The 14939-nt window shown below is 39.3% G+C and overlaps 1 protein-coding gene across 2 annotated transcripts; it reads right to left on the reverse strand.

The window, feature by feature from the left end:
• Positions 1-771: 771 nt before the first annotated feature.
• Positions 772-8182, reverse strand: gfi1aa (growth factor independent 1A transcription repressor a). Of its 2 annotated transcripts, none has more exons than XM_067605433.1 (7): positions 7873-8182; positions 3436-3634; positions 3053-3256; positions 2166-2584; positions 1748-1885; positions 1469-1634; positions 772-1314 (listed from the first exon to the last, which is right to left on the reverse strand). In XM_067605433.1, the coding sequence occupies exons 2-7, from the start codon at positions 3545-3547 to the stop codon at positions 1136-1138; spliced, it is 1218 nt and encodes a 405-aa protein (XP_067461534.1). In that variant the 5' UTR covers positions 3548-3634; positions 7873-8182; the 3' UTR covers positions 772-1135. The 2 variants fall into 2 exon arrangements, with proteins under 2 accessions (XP_067461534.1, XP_067461533.1); XM_067605432.1 differs by lacking the exon at positions 7873-8182 and adding an exon at positions 4787-4945.
• Positions 8183-14939: the final 6757 nt, after the last annotated feature.

The following is a 14939-nucleotide window of genomic DNA, read 5'->3' on the forward strand; positions in this document are numbered from 1 at the left end:
TTTTTTATGAACACATGTACATATATGTGATATTTGTCATTTTCTTTCTGCACAAGGTGCCTTAACTATACTGAAAGTTCCCTCTGAGATAATGCACTTGAAAGTTTAACCAAACATGACAGTGACCTGGTCAGCACAGCCTGATCTAGGATGTAGTACTGGAGTCTCTTTTCCTGTGTATATTGTTCAGCAGCTCTATGTACACAATCTGCAGAGAGATAAGTGCAAATCAGATCCTTGATGTTTTAGAGCTCTGGATGTTTAACCTCTGCAGGGCCAAATAAATCACACCCAGGTTTTCCCAGTGAAAACGCCATGTGGACACGCTGCTTATTGCTCTGCTGAAGGAGCTTTTTGCAGTCATAAAAGTGACTTCCTTCACATGCAAGTTTATGGCACTATAATATAATTTGTTATATGGGTATGTTGACAGTGCGTGTGTAAGCATTTGGTTTTGACCAGGTGGCGCATGCAACAAAACGTTTTTCTGTTTAATACTGGAGATATAACTTTAGCCTGTCATAGATTGGGGACGTGATTGATGGCCTTCATGGTTTAACACAGCTTCTCTTTTTAACAACGTACAGTCAATCAGTGGGCTGTAATAGAGAAAGATTTTTAAAATGTATTCAGTGTTTAAATGTGCTTTTGTGGATTAAAAACCTAAAGAAAAAAAACTAAATTATGAGAAAGATTTTCTTATCATTTTAATAAGAAAATAAATGTTTAAAGATTGAAGTTAATTCCTAACTGAAAAACTGACAACTGAGCTCCAAAAGTTAATGTTTAATCCCGGATTATAAATCTAACAAATTGACAAAATTAAAAAAGCGTATTTCTACTAAGGACGCAGCAGGATTTCAGACATGATTAGGAAATATTCAGCCTGGGAAGTTAATGTTTAAGCTTTTTAATAATAATAACAATAATATGTAAAAACACACTTCATAAACTTTTATTCAAAGTCAACCAGAATCTCAGGCTAAATAATTATTAAAATTCAACAGTAGGAAAATGCCAATTCAACAAACAATAAAATAAAATAAAATAAAATAAAAATAAAACAAGACTATATCCACAGTTCATTCATAGTAGATAAAAGTGCAGGATTTAATGTTAAAGCATCGATGTCTGCTCATTTCAGTCCGTGCTGCGTCTCCTTGTGTCTCCTCAGGTCCACTTTCCTCTGAAAACCTTTCCCACACAAGTCGCAGCCGAAAGGTTTGAATCCTGTGTGTTTTCTGCTGTGTGTGATGAGGTTGGAGCTCTGACTGAAGGCCTTCCCGCACACCTGGCACTTGTGCGGCTTCTCACCTGCAGCAGCAACAAAAAAAACACGCAGTTGGAAATGTCAGTTAAGGGTCGTTTTTACGCGTTACGCACGGCGAGATTTCTAGTGCCATGTTTTGTTTTGTTTTTTTGTTTGTTTTGCATTTTACGATGACTTTCGGTTTCTACAGTGTCTCACCTGTGTGGATGAAAGTGTGTTTTTTCATGTCTGATTTTTGGTGGAACCTCTTGCCGCAGTACTGGCACGGATAAGGCCGCGTGTCCGAGTGGATGAGCAGGTGCGTGGACAACGTGGAGGAGCGCTTGAAGCTTTTCCCGCAGATTTTACAGCTGAAGCTTCTCTCCTGTAAGAAATGTCAATTGTCAGTGTGGAAGGCCTCAACATATTAGATGTGGCCCTACAGCCAGGATGTGGGCCCAGAGGCCTTTACATTCTTATGGCAGTAATTTGAGGTACCGGTGAATGGACCGCCCTGTGCTGATCCAGGCTCACTGCGTGTCCGAAAGTTTTTCCGCAGACCCCGCACTCAAAAGGCCGCGTCCCGCTGTGCGACCGCCGCACATGAACCTCCAAACCGTGAGGTGTGGAGAACACCTTTAGAAAAAAATATACAGATAACACTGAATTTCAAAACCATGGTGAGGAAAAATATACTGTTTTTATAATCCGAGGAAGATTATCCACAAATATGACATGACCAGTCACTGTTTTATGGTTAAAATTACAATTGGATTAAATTTGAACACATAAAAATAATTGCCAAGATGTTGTATCCTGATCCCTCATGAAACATCAGTAAGTATATGTAATCTGAATATTAGTCTAAACAATAACTGCTGCTGTTCTTTTACTGACTAATTAAATACAGACGTACCTTGCAACATTTAATGCACTTGTATGAACCATTTGCCTCGAGGCTAGAGCAGACGAAATCTCTCTCAGTCTTGATTTCCGACCCGCGGGGCTTCTGCTTTACATCCAGATATAGCTTGTCTGCGTCCTGCATCCTGCAGATTTGGTGAGCCGTTGAAGAATAATCCTGGTAGCATCCTGTCGTGGGGCCGCGCTGCGCGTAAAGAGGCTCTGTGCCGCTGTCCTGTGCCTCGTAGAGGCTGACGGGGGAGTGAGATTCCCTGTGGCCCTGCAGATGGTGGTGGCGGTGGTGATGGTGGTATGTCCCCTGAACCAGGTGCCTCAGCTCAGAGCCGGAGTATGATGTCCAGGAATAAGGAAAGAGCGGGGTGTTGAAGTGGTGACCGTCCTCCGCTGCGGGAGTGGAGCATTTCTCTGAATCTGGAAATGAATTTAGATGAGTGTGAGCGGATATTCTTACTCAGGATGAATTTTATGATTTGGAAATTGCATAAGGCTTAACTGGAAATGGCTACATGACGTGCGTCATAGTCAAATGACAAAAGAAACGACTGAAAATATAGTGTGAGTGTTCATTAAACCCATATATCCCTGCATTAGTTATTTTCATTAAAAAGGTCTCTGATTTTTTTGTATTCCATAATAATAATAAAACCATAACCGGATTGTTTTCAAGTTATTAATTAGCCACTAATTGAGGCTCAGAAGTTTAAAAGTTTGACAACTCACAGTTTATATATAGATTTATGGCAGCAGAACAAAACACCTGCCTAATCATGCCACCCTAACAGTTCAAAAAACACTTTGCGGTTCTTCGTCACAGCCCCTTTTTCGCCTCTGAAACAACAGTAGTAGCAGAAGTCTTGATGAAAATAAATGTAAGCAGACCTGGTGAGGAGGAGGGGGACGGGGGACGCCAGAAATCACAGTCGGAGGATCGGTCACACACGCTGCCCCCGCAGCTCAGCGGTGAGCTGGAGGACAGCGATCCCGGAGACAGCAGCCGGGACCCGGGGGACAGCCTGTCAGCGCCAGCGCTCACATCCTCCTGTGGCTCCGAGCTGGTCTCAAACTCCACCTGAGATTTACTCTCTAATAACAGCAATGGAGAGCAATCAAACTGACTGACTGTGCAACTGGTGTCCATTTGTATAACAGAAGACATTGAATCTGTTTTTTAATGAGGAAAATAAGATATGAATAATTTCCATGAGGCGAATCTCTCATATTTTTAATCATTTTCATGCGTAATTACGCATATATGGACCTACCTGCGCACACGTGAGCCAGAATAGTGTCCAGTCTGTTGTAGTCATCGTCCGGGTACCGGGGCTGGTGGTAGCTGTGGGCCCGTTTACTCTTCACCAGGAAAGACCTCGGCATGTTTCCTTACTCTTCTTCAGACAGTCGGGGCTGCTCAGGTCTGAAATCCTCCACTTCACTCCGCTCCACGCCGCTCTGAGTTTATCTCTGGACAGATTGGAACACTATTGGTTGACAGGCGAGACGGCGTTGGGATTTTTGGCAGGCTATTACGCATGCGCAGAGTGATTGTATCGTTTACCAGGTGTCGCGTGGCAGGTGGCCAAAAGCAGGACCACCGTCCCCCCCGAAGGCTCTCGGTAGATAGCGTTTATGGGATTGGAGAGAACATAATGTATGTGCTGAACTTATAGCTTTAAATGTGTCGGAATCAAAGAAGATAAAGTTTACATTTTCATACAGGGATGTTTTCTGTTGACTTAGACTAAACATTTATGATCTAAATTAATATCATAGTAGGTTAGTGATATTAATTAACTATGTTAATTTGACTGTTTTTAAACAAAAAAAGATTACAATAATCCTGAAATTCCTATTTGTTTTTGTTTTGAGGTTTTTTTCCCCTATTATACATCCATTTCAAGTGGCGTCCACAGCTGAAAATACTTTTGAACACTGCAAGAAATTAAATAAAATTAAACTCGAGATTGCATTTGTTGAGATTGCTGATCTAAACTATCATTTCATTCAAATATTGGGTCTTTTTGGAGTCTCATCAAACCGTATGATTCACAAACAGGCTGTTAACTTTTTAACCTGAATGTGATTAGACATAAAATGTGTGTTTTTTTGTGGATGGCCGATGCAGGCCGGCCAGGCTGTGATGGATAATGACCTATTTGTTTGACTGGTTGTAAAGTGATCCTGTTAATGAGACGCGCACGGCCGCTCTGCACAACAGCCTGCTGGTGGAGGAGCAGAGGTATCCCTTACAGAGACTCTGCTTACTGACTTCAGCCTTATTGTTTTACATCATTAAAACCCCCTCCCTCCCAGCCCATACACAGCCTAATTAGTCTGTCCACTGAAAGAACTGCAGGATAAGATACAAATAATAACAACGGGAGGCATTGAAATCAGCATATATAGGAAGAGATCTCAGGTAGAAATCTGTCGGTCTCAAATGCAAATCATAGCGAAGATTTATGCTCCGTTCAAGGTCGGACCAAAGCAAAGCGGTATCGATTCGTGTCCCATGTGGGAACCGAGGTTGTTTGTTGCAGCTGCAACAAGTTAAATACCTGCAAGCAAAGCGCAGATAGCCGAGGCATGAAGCTGAAACACATGTCCCATACTCACACAGCACTGATACTGCAGCTCAGACAACGACGCAGTCCTGACCTCTGTCCAAACTTAGTGTCAAAATATCAGTCACAAAATGCAGAGAGCCACCACAAGCACCTCTGCTCTTCACACTGAAACTTATTCACTCTTCCTCTCTCTTTCACACACACACACACACACCCTCTTACTCTATATCTCCCTCCCTCCCTCTCTCAGAAATTAATTTTCAGGTTAGTCATCCATGGCAGTCAAACAAAAACACTGATTCATGCTTTGATAAAGTGGTCCACTGGGACCAAAAGACATTTGCATTGGACAAAAATAAATCAGTTATGTTACGTTCTTTGGCGTTCCCACTAATTTAAATATATATTTGTTTGTAGATATAAATACAAAATGTTACATTTTAGTGACTCATTTTTATTTCAGAACATATTTTATATCTGTGATTGACATTTCTCTCATGTCATGTCACTTTCTTTAGAGGTCCTGATATCCATTTTGGTTTCTGAATTAGATCAAAAAGAGAAATCAGTCCATAAAATGTGACAATGCTACAATTTTTAAGAACAAATTCCCACCTCTCCTCCTGAGCAGACAGAAATGATTTTTCACACAGTATGAGCAACACAAATCATCAGACACTAGTTTTGCAAAAAAAAAAGTAACAGAATTTCAAGTTCAAAAGTTAAAATTTTAAAGTTTATCTCAAAATTTGCTCAACAAACAGTAAACTGCAGATGCAGCCACATGCAACATTTTGTCTAGCACATGATTGCTCCGTCACATCCCATAAAAGAGATTCAATCAGATACGAATTAATATTTTTATCTAGATTATCATAAATAAGCTCTGTTTGACGTTCAGCTGCTGATTATTCTTGTAAGGAAAAAAAACCTGAAGTGAGAGAAGGACAGTGTTGATGTGACAGCGTTCAAACTCAGGGTTAGACACTGACTCAGAACAGGAAACCAAACGAAGTCGAGAAGACGCTATCAGTGCTGCCACAGTCTTTAACTCTTGCCTCCCCCTTTTCATCTCTACCCCCACAGGCCTTGATTCTTGTTCTTTAAGTCTTACAGCAAGTATGTGATTGAAATAGAAGCCCAGTTGCAGTGATCACAGGGGGAGAAAGTGTGTGTGTGTGTGTGCGTGGGTGGGTGGGTGATGGGGGGTTGTTCTTGTATTTTTGCTTTGCTTTTTGCAGCAGTGTACCTTGTCAAAGGTGCAGATCACAGTCGCAAGGTTAAATAAAGACTTGTGCTGGTGAGCCATGAGGTTATTTTCTCAAGCTCAACCTCGAAGCCCCCTTTTGACCCTCGTGAGGACAGAGAGAAACTGTAGGGACTCCTCGTAGTTTAAAATATACCAGAGGCTGCAGCTTTGACACCGCATGTATGTGAATACTTACAAGAAGAGCAGAGTGCACAGCAGCTTCACACAACGTTGTCTTGATTTGCCAGTTCAAACTATAGTTTATCAAACTACTAGCTACTTCACAATGAAAAGTAGTTCATCTACATCTTAACTACTCTCAAATACATTTAGCTTATCAAACTGAAACCACTTTCAAAAATTGGTTCGACTACATCCGAACCACATACAAATCTGAGTCTGGAATCTCAATCTCATATTATTACACAGAGGAACAACTGTGTAAGTGTGTTTGATTTAGGAACTAGGCCGCCTGAGGATGTTTTTTAAGGAGAGGATAGGGAACAATCCTTGAGGTGGAACCAGGAAAAACTAAATTTCACAGTATTTGATCACAGACATCTTGGTCACAAACCACAGGTGATTTTAATCAAACAGGAGGTGATTGTCATTAAATGTTAACTGTGGCCAGTGAGCTGTGCCATATTGTGCCATATTGTATGGCAAAAACATCATGAGAATACTATGAATACGTAGTTTGTAATTAACTACCTAAACTACATGACCATGAAGTAGATAACTACTGAAAAAGCTACTGAGATGTGAATGTAGTTAAACCACTACCCAACTACAGCAAATTGTAGTTAAACTAGTAATTGAAACACATGTAGTTAGCTACTCCCCAACACTGTGATTTGCTGCTGTTCACTTTAAAGTTAGACTATACAACTTTTCCTGAGCAGTGGCCTCTGTGGCTATGTGAACACATAATTGCCAAAGCATAACATAAAAGTTGTACCAGCAGGGAAAATGGTCAAGTTAGTGGACTGACTCAGTAAAGTCTGTTGCTATCAAGCTAAAGTTAACTAACATTACCATCCATAAGCTACTGGTCATATCAGACAATGTGAGCCTATAGAAGCAAGTGTATTGACTTGAGCAGAGCTGCATTTAATTGCTCGTGAATTTAAATCTTCATTAGTCAGAGAAAAAAATGTGTTATTTGTTCACTCAAAACTCACATAGTTTCACTTTAAGTCAATTGAGTGCAAAAGGTTAGACTTCTACAACCTCCAGGAGTAAAACTGTTAACAAGTGAAACTAAAGCAGCAGATGAAAATAAACACATCTCAAGTGTTTAAAAAGTCATTCAGTTGATGTTTCTGAAGTTTTACCATTTCCAGAAATTCAGACCAAAGAAAGTTGCAGTGCATGATCATGTGAAGCTGATTTTACTCAATATACTACGTGAAATGGATTCATGCCACAATAGCCTATTGTGGCTAAACTGACTTTCCCTGGCTTATGTCTTTGTTTAGTCCAGGCGCTAGCAGTCAGAGCGTTTACCTCTGCTCCTCCACACTGCTGTGGCATCTCAATGAAAACCACATCATGCTATCTCATCCCCTCACAGGTTCCTTTGGCTCCAGAAGCCCTAACCACAGGGTGACACCCCCTCCTCTCTCTTTTAAACTATCTCCGTCGCTTACCCTGCAGCTACAATCTGATTTTAGTCCTTTTCCTCGGGTTCAACCGCATGCAACCCCCGCCTGGGAGTGGCCGGCCTGAATCTCATCGAGCTCTCAGCTGGGACCAACTGCAGCCCTCAGATAGGAGCCGAGCGTGAACACAATGAATATGATTTACTGGACGCTACTGACCACAAGACAGTTCTTCTTTCACACAAGAGTTTCACAAACGACTGTTTTTTTCTAGCGTGTTCTCACCTCAAATCTTGCCGCTCTGCAGTCAGGTCAGGTAGTTTGTGCCTGTTGACTTGTACATTGATTTGATTGATGTCAAAGATTTACTTATTAGGATGATAATTCTGGTTTAATTCTGACTATTGCTGTGTGATCATGTACTCTGATGATTCTGAAAAAAAGAAAAACCTTGAAAGTGTGAAAAACGGAAGAAACACTGAATAGAAACTCAGTTGGATTTATGCTATAAACAGTCCACAAATCACCTCCCTCATCCATCACTGTGATCAGCAGCTCCTCCTTGTTTGCAACCAGCCCGTTTCTGGTTGTAAATTTCCCCTCTCATACTAAGAATCTCATTGGGAACGTTGGTGTGTGGATGTGAGGAAAGCTGCTCAGTACTTCCTGGTCATTGTGTTTAAAGGTCATAGTTCAGCAGACACAGTCAAGCCTGTGGTTTATTTGTATTTCTATGCATTTATTTGTTTCCTGTCAGATGTTTTTAATCTAGTTTCATAGCTTTTCCTCTCCTTTTCAACTGCAAACAAATGCCTAAACTCAGCTATAAAATTATTGTTTATTCTTGTAAAAAAATATCTCCTAACTGAACCAAATTCCTCTGTCATTTCTGCACTGCTAAAGTTTCTTTTAGCTGAGGCTCTGAAATGTGACGGACATATTTTCACACGAAAAACATCACTCTGTTGGTTTCTGCATAGGGTGTAAAACACTGGTCACATGTCGGGTGAAAAAAAAAAAAAAAAAGGCTGGGCTTTCACACAGAAACTCACATAATCTGCCGAGTGTTAATGTTAGCAGAACTCAATTCAAGGTTTCAGCAGAACTGATTTGGTTTCGCTGAACTCAGTGTGTATCATATACTTGGGTATTTCCTGCTTTACGTCATCCAGGACAAATAACTTAAATTGTACATTACATACATAGTATCATAGTATTCAAACACTGAAAATTGTGTGAATGTTGGAATTGTGTTGACAAATTAATACAGGTCAAAGGTACAGGTCAAAAGTTTGGACGTATTTTCTCATTCAATGGAATGGGAAGGTGTGTCCAAACTTTTGACTGCTACTGTATATGCAATCCTTACGCCCAGTAGGCAATTTTAGGGGGAAGGGGTTTGATAGCAAAATGACCAAAATGCATCCTCCTTGTTAACCTGCCATCCCCCTTCTCCATCCCCTAGTAGCAGAGAGAGTGCAGGAGCAGAGGGGTTGTTTAGTTGAATATGTTAGTCTAGTCTGCTTGACTAGACTAAGGTTTGAATGAGGTTTATACAAGTTAGAATCTATGGCCCTGACCATGGCTCTGAAATATCAGTGGCCTAACTTTGCTGTGTATTGATAAATCCATGGCGCTGTCCGTGGCGATCAAGTAGCAGACAGATTTGTTATCGCGCCTTTTTCTCTCAGTCCAACCCATCTGTCAGTTTCTTCTGGGACCTATAATATTCTCAAAACTTTATACTATAAATACTCAATTCTATACTATAGCTGATATACTCCATAGAGTAGTGTCACTTCAACACCATCATGATCAAAGTGACAAGTAGCAACGTGTAGAGAGGATCATAGAGACACACTGCTGTTAGTAATCACAATTATAGTATCAAGAATTAGGATAGGTTTATATGATAATCCTGCAGTTCTCAGGTTAGGTAGTTATTTAACTAACTCTTACCCTAACCCTCCCATTGGGCCATTTCCCCTGTTAGAAATGAACAAATCACCTACTACAAGAGATACTACAGAGTTACTACCTCTCTTTTGTCTTTATGAAACTTATGAGCATTGTGAGTACTCTTCTATCCAAACCGTCACAATGTGTCTGTATGCAAATGGAAATAAATGTAATCAACTGTGAGAAAAAAAAGGCAGGAAAGACAAGAGTGTGTTCTTATCTGTGGTGTGCCTGCAAGCACATTTGTTGACGTGTGACTTTCTGCAAGTCATTTCAATCCACCATAACCTCACCAAGTCATCGTCTTTCATTTCTATTTTGTGACTTTGAGGATGAAAATATGAGTGTGCAACACACAAAACAACCAGTGGATCAAGCGGTTGCATCAGCATTACAACAGTACGGGTGACTAAAAGCAAAGGATCAAATACACATGACAAAAACTCAAACTCAGGATCCCCTCAGGAAGTGATCATTTAGAGCGGACAAATGCACAAGTAGTATTACCCCTTCATCTGCCCACCACACCCTCCGCCCACAGGGTGAACCTTTAATAACCGCTGACCACTGCCGCTGACAGATGACTGGACAGTTGCTCATCATTGTGAAATCAGTTTTGCAGAAACAGAGCTTGAACGACTGGTAAAAGCTGTCCACAAGAGTGACTTTGACTTTTCTTATCAACACTGAGAACATCTGCACAGAGAGTGACAGTGAGGGATATTATCTAACTTGCTGGAACAGAAAAGCAGAAGATCATGGTTCCTTTTTTTTCAGCAGTTACCGAGAGATTTAACAGATAGACTCCCACTGCATTACTAATTTCAATAGAGAAAGTATTAAATTATTTTTTTCACCCAACAAATGTGTGAAATGGACAGTTGACCATCTTATATAACATGACTTTAGGCAGTGAACTGTAATATACTTGCCACTGAAATGTAATGCTTACACATTTAGTGAGTAGGTGTTTATACGACTCAAACAAAAATCATATGTATGACATGTATTACACAAAATATTTCAAATCTAAACTTTTCACTGCATTCTGGTCACCCTCAAAAATGTCATCAGCTTTAAAATCAGTGCACATAAATAAGTACATTTATTTTTATACACTAGCTCTTTTTTAGTCTTTTTAGTTAGTCACTTTAGTTCCTCACTTTATGCTATTTTAAAGGGATAGGTTGACATTTTTAGGACAAATGTTTATTTGCTTTCTTGCTAAGAGATAGATGAGAGGATTGTTACCACTCTCACATCTGTACACTAAATATGAGCTGCTGGCAGCAGCTAGCAAAAAGACTGAAATAAATGGGAACAACTAGCCTGGTTTGGTACAAATGGAATAAAATCTGTCTTCCAGCATCTCTGAAACTCATTAATTAATACATTATATCTATAAAAATGACACATTGTGGTTTTATGGGGGTTATGTGTTTCCTGGAGTTTGCCTGATTGTTGTTTTGACATTTCAATTTTTGTACAGATTAAAGTGCAGTGCAGGACTTTTGTCTACCCCTTCTAGCAGTGAGAGTAATTACAACAACACTGTCTCCACATGCTTATGTCACTGGCTCCACCGTAGCCTACTCTGTTGCCACTGTTGCAGCTGTAAAATGGTGGATAAATTGAGAATTTGATCCATTTAGAAGAGCCACACGACCAAATTGTTTTCTCCCCATTCAAATTAGCAGAGAGCTAACTGGAAGTTAGCCGCTCGGCCAGCAGAAGTCAGACTGCATTCATCCAGCCAGCACAGGAATGTCAAATCCGACACCAGATTAAAAACTCTGTATACTGTGAAATACAGAGAGATTTACCTGCCATTGATAGGCTTAATCAGCATTGTGGGAACTCATTTGGCAAGGGCTTGAATGTAACAGATGTTCATTTATATGTAGAAGTTTCACACTGCAGGTTTAAACAAACAATGTATATAACGTGTTAATACTTGAGTTTAAAGGACCAGTGTGTAAGATTTAGTGATATCTAGCAGAATGGACTTGGCAGAAATGGAATATAATATTCATAAGTATGTTTTAATTAGTGTATAATCACCTGAAAATAAGAATTGCGTTTTCGTTACCTTAGAATGAACCCTTTATATCTACATAGGGAACGGGTCCTCTTCCACGGAGGCTGCCATGTCGCACCACCATGTTTCTACAGTAGCCCAGAACAGTCAAACCAAACACTGACTCTAGAGAGGGCCTTTCACGTTTTTCATGAATTTCATGGCCACCGTAGGTTCTCCTACATGCCTTGGATGGGACTGGGAGGGGAGAGGTGCTGGTAGGCAGATTTTGTTGCCTTCAGACAGAGCAAGGCTAGCTGTTTTCCTTGTTCCTGTCTTTACGCTAAGCTAGGCTAACATGCTGCTGGCTGTAGTTCCATATTTGACTGAAGGGTTTCTGAGTGGTATCGGCCTTCTCATCTCAGCAATCAAGTGAATAAGCGAATTTCGCAAAATGTCAAACTATTTCCTTAAGTATAGGATCTGAATGCTTCTTCCACCACTGTTTAAAATAATGTGACAATGAAATAACACCAGCTATTTACTGCAGTAGACTATTATTGTATGTCAACATTGTTAGTGATAATATAGAGTTTGAAATTTTTCACTATTCTTACCAAAATGACAAATATATACTTTACAATAAAACAACAGAGTAAAACAATTAATATGCTGACAACAATACCTGAAAAAAAGAGTAGAACAGAATAAAACAGTGAATATTACACTGAATTATAGAGACTTACATATCAGTTTTGAGCCAATGGACAAAAATCATGGAGATATAATCAGTTTTTCTCCTTCCCAGACAGAAAAAGGCAGAACATGAAGTTGCTTTGCTTTGTGGTATGATTCATGTACTCTTGGTGTTTGGTGTTGATTTTCTGAAAATTCTTCTGTGTCTGAGTACTTCTCTGTCCATGTCCATGAACTCTGGGACCTGTGCTGAACCTTCTGAATGACACCACCAGAATGATGTCACATTAATTACAGGAGCGTTGCATCGCTGGGTGGTGTTTGGGAATAGGTGGATCCACAGTGTGAGCAGCATGTTTCTGCTACTGCTCTTGTTGCTCATATCACTCTTACTAACTGCTGCTCAATGTGAGCTCACTTGTGATGTGCTTTCAGTGTATCATGGTAATTTTCCAAGTTACTCAACACTGTGATTTTACTATAAATAGAGATGTGGGACTGAATGACGGAAAGTATGGTTGCTATTGTTGTACCATATTGTGATTTACCACTTTCATGCTATTTGTAAATGTAGATTTTGTCATATATCATCTCATTGCAAGTGTTGAGCATGTTGCCTAACCTGCCTTGAAGTGATTAAATCATGAAGAGCAGCATGAACAAAGATTTATTGTAGCATTATACATTTTATTTAAGTTAATCAACAAAATCTTTTAGTTCTAGATTAGTTTTATCTCCTTCACATCTCTCTTTAATATAAACTTTTAGCCACATTGACAAGGATCCTATTTTTTATACAGTTTTCCATTTTTAGGATTAAACAAAAACAATGCATAGTTAGGGCAGTGGAGGGCACAACTATAGTACGGAACCTCATAATTAAACATTATGTTTAGTTGATTATCTGTACTGGTGATAATATGGTTTATGTGATGTATAAAGGCTACCAAGTTATGAAATCATCTCAATTATAGACTCAAAAAAGTGATGACATGGCAGTTAGAGCAGCCAGACGCCTTCACCTGTTATCTGGATACAGGTAAATGCAATGTTGAATGTCATCACGTGATCCCAAATCATTCCAGGACCTTCATTATTATCACTTAACATAACTACTTTCTTACCACATCAAAAACGTTTAGAATTCAAGTAATCAGTCATCTATTGAGAAAAAGACCTTATGAACCTTCTAACTCAACAAAGGCGTCCTTGTTTCAATTATAATAGCATAAGTGACAAAGTTGTAATATCATTCAAGGTAGAAAACTGAGACATTAAACGACTTCCCGCATGATAATAATGTCCAGGATGTTTGTGCGTAGGTGTGCAGCCAGCTCAGACAAAAGTATGCCTCAGATTCTGATTCAGGAGTCAAATATTATGATGAAATCATTTACATTTTTCCAGCCCAAATCACTTGATTTCACAACATGTGCAGATGATACATCATCAGAGCTGATCTCACAAGCCTCAACTGAGACTTTTTAGCACTTGTTGCTTTTAGCCTTGCTTTCACCTTGAATATGTTATTACTGTTCTGTTTTTAACTGTTTATCATTTACTTTCCATCCTCTATTTAAATGCACTTTTATCTTGTAACTGTACAATGTGATGATCCTTTTGTAGAGCACTTTGAGCTGTATTTTGTGTATGAACGGTGTTGTACTTGTACTTGTTAACATTGTTATTATTATTTAACTGGAAAGAACTATTAACCAACTGGCTCAAGTTTTCTCCAAAAACAGCAGTTTTCAAGGTCAACATTCATGTTATTTGGACAATTTCCGAGCAGATCTCTTTATTTTCTTTTATTTTCCATTGGCATTAATATTTTATTAGGTTTATATAATATATATATATATTTTTTTTATTTATTTAAACTTTATTTTACCAGGAAAACTGAGATTAAAAATCTCTTTTGCAAGAGTGTCCTGGCCAAGACAGGCAGCAACATAAAATTTCAGAGAAACAACATAAAAACAAGTACAGACAGACCTCTCGTCAGTCAATATAAAATAATAAAATCATGAACAAAACTACAACAAAGGAAAAAATAAAAATACCAACCAATACTTGAACTGAAATGAGAAACAGCAGCAATGTGAGGCATAAAAAAACCTCAGAGAAACCCCACTGACATTGGCAGATAGAAGATGATGAAAAGAGTTCCTGCAGCAAAGCTTTAAACCAATGACAGTAATTTTAAAGGACCAGTGTGTAAGATTTAAGGGGATCTATTGACAGAAATGGAATATAATATTCATAAGTATGTTTTCATCAGTGTAAAATTACCTGAAACTAAGAATTGTTGTGTTTTTTTTACTTAGAATGAGCCCTTTATATCTACAGAGGGAGTGGGTCCTCTTCCACAGAGCCCACCATGTTGTACCGCCATGTTTCTACAGAAGCCCAGAACAGACAAACCAAACACTGACTCCAGAGAGGGCTTTTTGTGTTTTTCACAAGTTTTGCGGCCACCACAGGTTCTCCTACATGCTTGGAAGGAGAGGATGAGGGGTATTCAGTTGGTTGCAATCTGCAACCTCACTGCTAGATGCCACTAAATCCTACACACCGGTCCATATCTCATTTTGTAGAAGATTCCAAGTACACAGAGCAGCATACATAAAAGCTCTTTTACCAAACTCTATTTGAACTTTAGGTACAGTCAACAAAAAAC

This window comes from Thunnus thynnus, chromosome 12, assembly GCF_963924715.1.
Source record: "Thunnus thynnus chromosome 12, fThuThy2.1, whole genome shotgun sequence".
Taxonomy (NCBI): Eukaryota; Metazoa; Chordata; class Actinopteri; order Scombriformes; family Scombridae; genus Thunnus; species Thunnus thynnus.